This window comes from Chanos chanos, chromosome 11, assembly GCF_902362185.1.
Source record: "Chanos chanos chromosome 11, fChaCha1.1, whole genome shotgun sequence".
Lineage (NCBI taxonomy): Eukaryota > Metazoa > Chordata > Actinopteri > Gonorynchiformes > Chanidae > Chanos > Chanos chanos.
In genome coordinates, this window is record NC_044505.1 from 1,795,094 (window position 1) to 1,807,500 (window position 12,407).

Consider the following 12,407-nt stretch of genomic DNA (forward strand, 5'->3'; position numbering starts at 1 on the left):
ACACAGGCGTGGGGGCAAAATGTCTGTTTTAAGACACAAACGACTGTTTTGGGTTTTTTTTTTTATTTTTTGGTCACAAAATCTGTGTTGGAGAAAGCACTACGTGAGTGTGTTAGGCTGGTCTGAAAACTCTTCCCTGTCTCCAGACAAGCCAAACTGCAGCGCTTACACATGTCTGAAGAATTTAGAGAAAGATCTGAAGCAGATGGGAGGGCCTGGAGTGGAACTCGCAGTCACTCTGCCTCGCTTAACGGAAACAACTTTTCTTCTGGTACATTCTCACACACGAGACCTCAGGCAAACATTAGTCAAATTTCCCATGGGGCGGAGAGGAAGCTGTTCATAGCTGTTCGGGCTCTTGGGGATGCACCCAAGCGTTCAGGGAAAACAGACAGGGAACTAAACAGAGCTCCGGAGACATCCGCAATTAACCAGAGACCTTTAATTAGGCGTCACGTGCTCCTGATAGAATATACCGGCCCCTGACACTCTGACCATAAGGGTTTAACAGCCTCACAAAAACCACACATACAAACACCTCGAAACCCTGTTCTTCTTATTCTTATTATATTAGAATTAGATAATACAACTGGAGTGGCCTCTGGCCTGTACTGTACACTGCAGCTAAATACACGGGAAGTTTAAATAAACAAAATGAGGTTAGTACGACCGTTGTAGCCTGTTGGTTTTTGTCAAAGTGGTTTTTTGCGTGTCCGTGTGTGTGTGTGTGTGTCCGTGTGTTCCTGTGTGTGTGTGTTTGTGCGTCTCAGCGTGTGTCTGCTCGTACCCCGGGTTGCTAAATCAGTGTTCTGAGGGGCCTGTTACTGAGTGCGAAATATGTTACATCATACGAACTCTTTGACAGCTCACTTTTGGACAAACCCACAACACTCTTCACTGTCAGAAACACATCAGGGAGTGTGTGTGTGTGTGTGTGTGTGTGTGTGGGTGGGTGTGTGTGTGTGTGTGTGATACTGGAATTTCTTTTGTCCTGTGTTGCAGAGGCAAATCCCAAAAAATAGCTGGCAGATTTTTTCAGATTAGTGCCTTCAGGGTTAGTTTTAGCTAAAAGGAAAAAAAAAAAGAGAGAAGAATGTATTTCATAATAAAAAAACTTTTAGGCACTTCACAGATATGGCCGACGGTGGTTCCTAAACTCAGCGTTTTGTGACAGATCCAGCGGGAAGACTGGCTCTTGTTTTTCTCTGGATCACACGGCCTTGGGCGTGGGGACACTGGGAGCAGTTATGCAACACTCCGCACGGCCGTGTGCTGGAGAGAGACAGGATTTAACAAATCTGGTCGCGTTAAAGGCAGCGGGGGGGGGGAAATGTGGTGTCAAAAGTGGTGTTCTGGTCTTAATGTGACACACGTTTGAGTTTCTAAGACACGACAACCCGTGAAGAGACCGGTCGCCTTTTTCTCACCGCTCACACACGTTCTGACCTCAGCGGTGGACACTTTGTGCCTGAGCGCAGGACCTCAGCGAACAGGAAACAGGCTTAGCCGTCACCTCCCCAACCGTTTCATCAGAGACAGATCAGGCCTTTCATTACAGGCAGTTAGCGATAAGCATGCAGAGTGCGGGGGTGCGACATGATTGCCTCTAATTTACCCTCTGCTTAACCCCCCCCCCCCCCCACACACACACACACACACACACACACACACGCACACCACCCCCAGCCTGGCCTCCCTCTCCCTGACACTCACTGATAACACCGACCACAGTCATCACACCAACACGTCTGCCCTGACACAAGCCGTCAGCCAGCAGCTGCCACTGGAAACTTTCTGATCAGAGGGTTTCAGATGATGCAACAGCATAACTTACCTACCCCCCCCTCCACCCCCCTCCCAAAAACAATTTTTAAAAAACACAGTCTGAGCTTTGCACAGATGTTGCTTCTTCATTCACTTTCACCTGGGTTGCTTTTATTCATTTGGTTGTTTTGCGGAGCTAAGAGCATTTTTGGGAGTTTGATGACACCTACCAGCGGTATTCCTCTGGAGTTTCCGTAAGGCGCGGACGAGTCCCTTGAAGGCCTCGAAGCTCTTGTCATTTTGACTGTAGAGGAGGATCTTCTTGGCGTCAGTGAAGAGGCGGGAAATGCTACCATAGATGACAGACAGAGATAGTGAGAGATTTCCCCAACAGGTCACTGTTACACAACTATAGCCAGTAAACCCCCCCCCCCCCCACACACCCCAAGCACCCAGGAATGGATTTTAAACAAATCAGCTACCACCACCCCCCTCTTCGGTTCTGCCTGCCATGTCTCTTCTCATGAACATCTCTGACCTGGGCAGTCTAGCTGGGCTTGAAGTGTGTAAAAGTTCTCAATTTTGTATAAGATTCCATTTTAACAGTTTGTGAGTGAGTGAGAGAGAGAGAGAAAGAGAGAGTGAGAGAGAGAGAGAGAGAAAGAGAGAAACAGGCAGGGAGAGAGGGAGAGAGAGAGAGAGAGAGAGAGGGAGAGAGAGAGAGTGAAAGAGAGAGAGAGAGAGAGAGAGCGAGAGAGTGGGACAGGCAGAGAGAGAGAGCGAGAGAGTGAGATGTGTTTGGTGTCTGTTCAGGGAAGTGAAGAGTGCTTACATGGAGTCGTTAAAGTTGCCCACCACACCGGGGGCTTCGCCGGGGGTGGGGTAGCGGAAACAGGGGTTGTTGGCATTGCAGATAATGCCCTGTACCCAGGGCAGGGTGCCCGCTGATGGCATGGCTTTGTTAGGGAAGTGACCTGGTGAAGGAAGATAGAAGAACCATCATGCACTGAATAAACACAGTTTATGACTAATATAATATAATTAATATAATTTATATAAACAGTGCCAGGCCTGGTTTGATTTGGTTTTTTTTTTTTTTTTTCTGGTTGTCATTGTTATTGTAATTTTTTAGCAAACAGACATTAAACAGGTCAAGAGGTATACTGCTGCTCGTTTCAGGATCTCACAGTCCCCCCCCCCCCTCCTCCCCATTCCCCCCCTCCCCCCTTAGACAATATTTAACTCAGAGAAGTCATATGACCACTGGGCTGAAAGGTGGCACTGCAGGACTCAGCCAGTAAAATGTCAACCAGCTTTATCGGTCAGCCGCTATCGCTCCAGCCACTGGATGGCAATGAGCCAAACTGTGTCACACTGAGGTGAGCAGAGTTTCCTGCTCAAACCAATCACCATGGAGTGTTACAGGGCAAATTTTTCGCTATGGTCACCAGGGTCAGAAGGTTATCGTTCAGTTAAACTACACTGAATGGGCCTGTGAGCATTTACGCTGATACAAAATCCTCATATGAAGTTTATATGCGCCTAGGTTCACACACCAAGACAAACATTCCTTTAGCAATTTGCGACCCGACCGCAGACCCGGTCCTGTGTTCGACATTCTAACCATTAAAACCCACCACAGTGAGAGGTCTTTAAAAGGCTTACAGCTGTTTCAGATGAGGTTAAATAGGGTGATATCAGTTAATGATAAACCTAACCTCTTTTAACATGAAGAAAGCTACTCTACTCAACAGAGTAGTTATACTGTATCCTCCATCCACACTCGAAACCAACCTATAAATATATAAACATAAAGAAATGATCTAGCAGAAGGAAAAGAAGAAGAATAGCAGTGCTATTGTTAAAGGTATAATCCTTCAGTGCCTTCATCCTAAATTTTTGCATAGACTGTTACCTTAGCTCGCTATAAAAAAGACATACCCTCAGATGTGTTCAGATATGGGAATGAGAATGGATTACAATCAGTGTGGCTCTGAACATTCTAGAATGTGCGGACCTATGCGTATGTTTGGTCCACACAGACAGTGACTCATTCAAACAGCCACTTGTTTAGAGAGCCCTGAGGCTTTCCACACGGTCAAACTGCTCGGGGCACTTGTTATTGATCCCTCCACTTTCCCCAAAACCAACATCGTTTCCCAAGAAAAATAAATATTGACCTTGTGCGTTGGATGTTTCATGACTCAGACTCTGTGAGTATAATCTTATGAGGAATGAAAACATTTTTGAAAACATTCTCACCAAGAATACAGATTACGGATTACAGATTATAGAGATGATATTTGAGCTGCATTCTCAGTCATGTGAAAATAATGTTAAATCAGGTTTAATAATGTGATCATCCTTCATTTCAACATGTGTTCAAAAACCAAATCTCCTTTTGATTGATTAGTGCTCATTAATCTTATTACATGTTTAAACAGTATACTTATTGTCATTAAAATGATTCTTTTAAAAAAAATTATAATTTTTCCTCTCAGTCATATGATAGAAGTTTCCTATTCCCATAAATCTCATGCAGATATAATTCTAAGAATCAGTGTTCTCAGAGTGAGACAGGGTGAATGGAGCCCTGGTAATCTAAGTGAATTCACTCCATTGCTTTTCCCACATGAAGAGTGGTGTGGTGTAAGTAAACAGGGTTGACCATGCTTAGAGAAACGATACATCTCCTCGCTAGGTTTCCAGATGAAAACCTCTGTCACCCATGAAACCACAGAGACTGTCCGCTAGACTGTTCTAACACTGCAGAGACTGTCCGCTAGACTGTTCTATCACAGCAGAGACTGTCCGCCAGACTGTTCTATCACTGCAGAGACTGTCCGCTAGACTGTTCTAACACTGCAGAGACTGTCCGCTAGACTGTTCTATCACTGCAGAGACTGTCCGCTAGACTGCAGAGACTGTCCGCTAGACTGTTCTAACACTGCAGAGACTGTCCGCTAGACTGTTCTATCACTGCAGAGACTGTCCGCTAGACTGTTCTAACACTGCAGAGACTGTCCGCTAGACTGTTCTATCACTGCAGAGACTGTCCGCTAGACTGTTCTATCACTGCAGAGACTGTCCGCTAGACTGTTCTATCACTGCAGAGACTGTCCGCTAGACTGTTCTATCACTGCAGAGACTGTCCGCTAGACTGTTCTATCACTGCAGAGACTGTCTGCTTGACTGTTCTAACACTGCAGAGACTGTCCGCTAGACTGTTCTATCACTGCAGAGACTGTCCGCTAGACTGTTCTAACACTGCAGAGACTGTCTGCTAGACTGTTCTATCACTGCGGTTCTTCATAGTTGAGCATTTTGCACCCCACACGGTAACACAGAGACGCTCATTAACTGTTTTATGTTGTTTTGATGTCAAATTAATTGATTCCACCAAATTGAAATCTTGCTGAACTTCTTATCCGAGTAGCTTCTTGTTCACATATAGACACCCTCACGTTCAATTTGGACTCAGATTCAGAGCAAAACAGGCAAAATAAGTCTCTCTCCTTTCTTAGTTGGGCATCTGTGGTAATATCTTCTTCTCCCAGAGGAGAGAATTATTTCTCTCTTTCCTGTTCTGGCCCTGTGAGGAGGTTGAGCCTTTTAGAGAAACACTCCTTCTCTTTCAGCCTGTTCTCTTCTGACACAGCAACATCTTTGTGCCTCCCTCAGATCTTGTGACTTTTGACCGAAAAAACAGGGGAGTTCTGGGAACATCTGAAATCTCCAGCGCTCTCTCTCTCTCTCTCTCGATCTTTCTCAGGACGGTTTTTACTCACATTCATGCTGTTCGTAGGGAGGATAGTGCAGTCTGACTGAGATGAGGATGAAGAAGATGAACAGAGGCCAGATTATCTCAATCAGCAGCTGGATCTGAGACAGAGAGAGACAGAGAGAAATGTTTATCAGTTTGCAACTTTATAATACAGAGTGTTTTAGCTATACTTCTGACAAAGTGTGTGTATGTCTGCACATCTGTGTGTGTGTGTATGTGTGTGTGTGTGTGTGTGTGTGTGTGTGTGTGTATGTGTGTGTGTGTACGCGTGTGTGTGTGAGTGTGTATGTGTGTATGAGTCTTTTCCTCTTCTCCATCCTGTTTCTTTTCACCGTGCTACTCATGTGACGTAGCTAAGGGCATACGACTGATTTCGATGCTTATGTAAGAGAGATAAACTTAATCCTAGTCCTAAACTTAACCCTCACTCGACCAAACTCTAAATCCTGAACCCAAACTCTATACCCAGAACGCTAAACCCAACACCTTAACCGTAAAACTTCACCCTCTATTTCTGAAGTCTCTGTCTTTAACGTTCTACCTTAACACTTATCTGTAAACCCAAAGTCTACACCCAAAACCCTGAACCCTAACCTCCAAAATCTACACTCTAAATACTCCCGGCTACAGTGCTGTCCCTTTACCCAGACTTTTAGCCCAAACCCAAAGTCCCACTCTAATCAGAACACTGACTTCATCAATAGATCTCTCATGACACGGCAGTCTATGGATCAGGGTTATAAAGGGTTGGATAGTGTTTAATGCAGTTGTATGAGTGTTTGCTTTTCAGTCGGATCAGACACACACACACACACGCACACATGCACACACACATGCGCGTGCACACGCACACACGCACGCACACACAGTTTCATTCTTCTGTCTCGTGTTCCGTGGCCACCTGCTCTGTGTCAGCTGTGAATTTAACCACAGTTTTTAACAGCACAGCACAAACAGTGAAACAGCTCGTAGATGTTCAGGAAGCCAAATGAATCACTAATTCTCTGTTCTGTAAATGTTTACAGTGCAAAAATGGTCCTGCATGGATTCACATTTCAAAAACAACTGCACTTGGGCACTGACAACACAGTGGAATCAGCACAAGGGGGCGGGGGGGGCAGGGGGCAGAAGACAAAAAATTCATGAGCTTCCTCATCAACTGTTTTTCTAAACAATGCCACTATTTTATTTATTTATTTTATTTTTGTTTTCAGAGGGGAAAGGTTCTGCACCCAGCTGCCTCTTACATCTGTCACGTCCCCGTCACCCCCCCCCCCCCCCCCCCCCCCCCCCCCCCCCCCCCCCCCCCCCCCCCCCACAGCAGATGCCACACAAAGAACCCCCCCCCCACCACCACCACCACCACCTAACTACACCATGTCCCCCTTTTGAACTGAACAGCCCACCAGCCTGAATGAAGAACACAAATCTACACAAATAAAAACATACAGAGAATAAGTGGTGGTTCTAAATTCAGGAAATCTGGTGGTATGATACACTTTAAATAAAAAAGAAAGACAGAAAGACAGAAAGAAAAAAATAAAGAGAACATGCTTGTGTTGATTCAAGTTTTGCATTCTTCAGTTTTCTCAGAATAAGCGTGCTGAGCTACGATCAGCTTTTGCCTTCATAAATGTATAGTTAGTATAATATAGACAAGGGCACCTGATCTCAGATCAGTAGTCTGAAATTATTATCACTACTACTATTACTACTACTGCTACCACTACTACTATTATTATTATTATTATTATTATTATTATTATTATTATTATTACTATTAAAATACTAAGATAACTATCAATCTCACTCTGGTATCTCTGCATGTTTTGCCCCTCTGTGTGCTGTGGTTTTAATTCTACAGCTCAGTAGATTTGGACTACACACCAGGAGGTGGAATCTTTGATCGGGTTCATCCTGGTCATTTTAAGACTTACCGTCTGTCTCCGACGGTACGTGAAGTTTTTCCAGAGAAGTAAACCCAACTGAGTGGAGACTCCCATCTTCTCACGGAGCCCCTCTGTCCGTGTAGCCCCTCTGGATCTGAAAAACAAAACGGAGAGAGAGAAAAGAGTTTTCAACTTATGCCAGACTCGACCAGCCTTGACAACTCTGTCACAGTACCTGTGAAGAACACCTCCGTGCGCATGCGCGCTTGTGTGTGTGTGTGTGTGTGTGTGTGTCCTGGCTGTGGGACCAGGCTACTGTGACACTCTCCTAAACCTCTCAGACTGGATGTTGCTCAAAAGTCAACAGGGACTTTGGTAAATGTAAACTTCCAGAGTGTCATGCCACCCACACGTTTTAATTAAACAGCGTTCAGGGAAAAGGGACATCGTTTTTTTTCTTCAGTCGCAAATCACAAATCACAAAGCAATGTGGTGATACCATGCACTGTTAATGGCCATCAAGTAAGTTCTTCATTAAATGTTATTCACAGGAATAGGTCATGTCTGAAACTTGACAGAAATATCTGACAAAAGTTAATATTTTCAAATACATTTTTCTTTTTATTTTGTAATATGAGTTGAGATGTTACGTTTAAAAAAAAATCTTGATTAACAGGCTTAGTCATTACTGAAAAACAGTACATGAACAGGACGTTATTCATAGTTCAGATACTTATAACCGAACATAGTCGTAATTAAGTCGTCAAATTGCACAATTCCTGCCCAAAGTACTGGAAATGATTCGAACGACGCGATCACCAAAAAATGCTTCCAGCCCTTTCACTGAACCGAGAGTGTAGAGAATCTGGAATGGAGGCTGTACCGCACACGTAGTGAAATAACGGTACACAAGGTACAACGAGACACGGTTCCAATGTTTTCCTATGGCTGGGAAACACGGGCGAAATCTAAATCACGTCGAATCCAGTTCAGTATACCAGTTTAATGTGTTTAGGGGGCGGTAGTAACGTCTTTGTTACAAATCTTTGATGATCTAAAAAAACATGAATTTATTTTTTCGACCTTCCAGTGCAGTATATCGTTTGTTTCAGTTCTGTCTCTGTAAAGCTCTCGTAATGAGTGTCTGTCATGTAATAAAGAAAAAGAGATTTGTTTTATGTTTCTGACATAAATGCTCATACAAAAAAATGAAAATTCCATGAGTTTAATGTAATAAACGGATTTTTCTCCGTCTTCAAAGCCAGCAATGAGGCAACGGTCCTTACACAAAACAGACTGATGACATTCCACCCAAAAGACACGTATGATATAAAATCCACCACTGCGCCTCTAGTGGTCACATTGTGAAATAAACCTTTTTTCAGTTTGTTTACCGTTTTTCTTGCTCTTGAGCGTACGTTTCATGTTTTTCATGCCAACACAGATCTGCTAAAGCACCAAACTTTCTTTCTTAATCGACGGCATCTGGCACTAAGAATGCTACTGAGACTAAAACAGAAATATATACATATATATATAAAAACTCTGAAAACTGACAACATTCTAGTTTTACACATAGATTAATTAATCTTGATAGACTGACAGTTGCACGTTTTTCCAGTTAATTGACAAAGAAATGCATCCGTTCTTAAATGTTGTGGCTAAATTCGAAATGCCAGGCGAAAGGATAAAAAAAAAAAACCCAGTTATTTCAGTGTCATTCGCGAATGACGTTAATTCTCCGCATAACTTGAGGAAAACGACACACTGGATGAATGCACCTTAAAGTATTAAAGAGGTTTTTTTGAATGCATGACTTTTTCGAATTGATTTATGAACTTGGTTATAGGGGAGCACCGTGTTCTCTGTTTCTCGGAGAAGGGGTTACTGTCGGTCATTCTGCTCAGTCTCATGCACAAGCAGCGAGCAGATGCCAGACAGACAACGCATCTCACTCACACTCTCAAAAACCCGCTGTTGTCTCCGAACACAGTCTTTATGGATGACAACAGTGGGAAAAAACCCACAGTGAAACATCATTACAATCTTTCGTAAAGTAAAATTATAAAGCGCGTTGCTGCACGTCGCAGTCGGATGTACAAACCGTAACAATTGAAAGATACTTTAAACTCGGTTGTATCACTGAGTAAAAAACGCGTTCTCACTGCTTAGCTACATTATCTAAACACTTGTTGTGTCCGTTAACAATATGAGTCAACAACCATAAGCATGTTAGAGTACTAGAAAACAATACGCATTTCCACATGTAATAGATTGACGTTTCGAGACATCGCCAAAGACAATAAAAAACTGGAGGAACAATACATTTACCTTTGTTCTGTAAACTCCAAATGATCGTTATTTCTTCATAAACCGTAATTCCTGAAAAAAGGGAGGAAAAACAGGTCCTCCTGACTTTCGGTTCTTGATACCGTTATTGTCCTCTCTCTGTCGTTTGCTCTTATAGAAGTTCTTTTTTTTCGTCCCCCATCCTTTTATAGTGGAGGCGCTGCAGCAGCTTTAAGACTCTGGGTTACTGTCGGTCAAACAGGCCTGTTTGTGTTGTGTGCTCCATATAAGGAGAGCACGTGCAGACTCAAAACAGCTCTTAAAGCGGCACTGCTCGCTCCGCGGGCCCGTGCAACACCTGCAAATATTCGGCTTTCACCATAAAGACAGCGTTACATCGGTACTGTAGCGTCTCAGTATCAACAAATACCCTATGGAAATTCCTAGAAAAATACGGCGGAACTAAGCGTGTCTGCGATAGTAAGCCCACGGTAACAAAATACAAGTAACCGTTCCCCCTGTCACACTAACCCATTTAACTTGATGGCTAGGACTAGCGACAGCTGTTTCACATCAGCTTTCAATACTGTTATAAAACTGACAATCCAACACAAACGGCTGAGACTTGATCTGGTTTGGTTTGGTTTGGTTTATTATGCATCTGTGTGTCAAATCAAGCCAAGTCAAGTCTTGGTTCGTTGTACATGTGTGTGGTTGGTTATCCATTCATGGCCCTGTTGAAACATAACAAAGTAGTTCAAGTTTGTACGTGGTGATCTGTGTGTGTGTGTGTGTGTGTGTGTGTGTGTGTGTGGGTGTGTGTGTTTGTGTGTGTGTGCGTGTGAGTGTGTGTGTGTGTGTGTGTGTGTGTGTGTGCGTGCGCGCGCATACGCTGAATTGGAGACTGTTATTTGTATGCATCTCTGTGTTTGGTTGTTAAGTTTTAGACAGAGTGACACATTTTATTTTCTAACTGGACTCATTAAAGATGACGCAGGTTCATCTGCACAAATGTTCGCAACCTCTTCACCCATAGCCATGGGATAAAGAATTTAAAAACAGACGAGTCAAACCCAAACTCATGACTGAAGTGTTTTCCCTGAGGAGACCAGTGCAAGCAGTTCAGGCGCCTGGCTGCATCTCAGTCTGATAAAAAAAAAAATTAATCAGTCAGCAGTACTAAAGTGTGACAAGACTTTATTAGACAACAATGATGATATGTTTCCCATGATTCACAGCATCATTAGTGAACACACACACACACACACACACACACACAAACAGATTTTGTTTTTCTCATGATGGTTTTCTTAGTTAAATCGAGTTAACCTGTAAACATGCTCTTGCCAGTGGTTTGTGTGTGTGTGTGTGTGTGTGTCTGTGTGTGTATGAGCAACAAACCCAAATGTTAGACAGGTTACAGTAGAGCACACATAAGAGCATATTTTCCATAGAGAGCATTTAACTAGAATTCTTAAACTGTACTTATGACAACCTTTGTCTTATAAAACATCAGGACAGTCACTGGTTCTTAATTAATTTCACAAAAATGTTTTTTATTTTATTGTTTATTTGTTTATTGTTTATTTCGTTTATTATTTAATTGTTTATTTTTGGGGCAATGGCTGTAGCCAGTGTGTGTGTGCAATCATGGAAACTTTCTTACCTGACTATGGTGTGTTGAAGCAAACAACTTTTGATGTCTTCAGTAGGCCTAATAATTCTCTTATTAATCCAGTAATAATTCTGATGTTGAACCATCCTGTCTCTCCGTTTGTGTGTATGAGCAAACGAGCGAAAGGGTGTTTAACCACGTTTCATTCGACCACAGAATAAAACACGTTAGACCCCTGGCACAAATCAAAACCACACACACACGCTCAGAGAAAACGCAGATGCAAGGAAAGAGAACTTTTGCAGAGTGTGGGACCATTCCAGAGTGTCTTATTTAATGCTGTGTTTATGAACTTTTTATAATGTGAATGGATAGACAGATAGATTCTTTTTAAAAAATGTGGACCCCGGCATGTACTCGTTTTGAATGTTGTGCTGTTGCCGCTTTAAGACTGCGTGCTTTGAGCGACTCTGATGTGGCTACGCGCTGTAAGAATAATAACGAGTTACAAAAGCATATTTATCGAAATTGAAAATGCAGCCGTACGTTCATGCCCAGTTAAACCCTCGGTCTCAGTTTCATTTCTGTTCTGTAAGGACAATGTCAAAGAATGTCTGATTTATAAAAACTGGTTGTTGCAATTTTGTTGCAGGTCAAACTGAGTCAAACATCCGTCAAGAAAAATTCTCCTTCGGATGATTTCATGCTTTTAAATGGTAGGCGAGTAAAAAGGGACTTTCACACCTAAGTTATTTGCGAACGATGACATCATAATCTTGATCTTAAAGTCCACATTCTAAAAAGCCACCAAAGAACAAAGAGACTGATTTCAGTGTCAGACTTATTTTAACCATACCAGCGGAATATCGTTTTTTTTAACACAAGAATATGAGAAACTGACCGTTGTCATTGTCAGTAAATTTCAAATTGCTGTTCAAACAGTGTCGTAGTGCCCTGAAAATACATTCTGTATGCAAGGCTACATCAGCCGCGCGCTGCATGATAAGGGATGAGAGAAACAAAAGGCTCGAGCACCTCATTCATTTTCCCGGGCGCGAGGAGGATG

The 12,407-nt window shown here is 42.9% G+C and overlaps 1 protein-coding gene across 1 annotated transcript in view; it reads right to left on the bottom strand.

Annotated features, from left to right (window-relative positions):
* LOC115823644 (phospholipid-transporting ATPase ABCA1) overlaps positions 1-7,665 on the bottom strand; it is a 35,996-nt gene extending 28,331 nt beyond the window's left edge. Inside the window, exons 1-4 of the mRNA XM_030787676.1 lie at positions 7,486-7,665; positions 5,553-5,646; positions 2,597-2,738; positions 1,995-2,113 (exon numbers count right to left, since the gene is read on the bottom strand). Of these exons, the coding sequence (XP_030643536.1) occupies positions 1,995-2,113; positions 2,597-2,738; positions 5,553-5,646; positions 7,486-7,551 (421 nt within the window). The 5' untranslated portion in view covers positions 7,552-7,665. The remainder of the gene's footprint in view (positions 1-1,994; positions 2,114-2,596; positions 2,739-5,552; positions 5,647-7,485) is intronic.
* Positions 7,666-12,407: the final 4,742 nt, after the last annotated feature.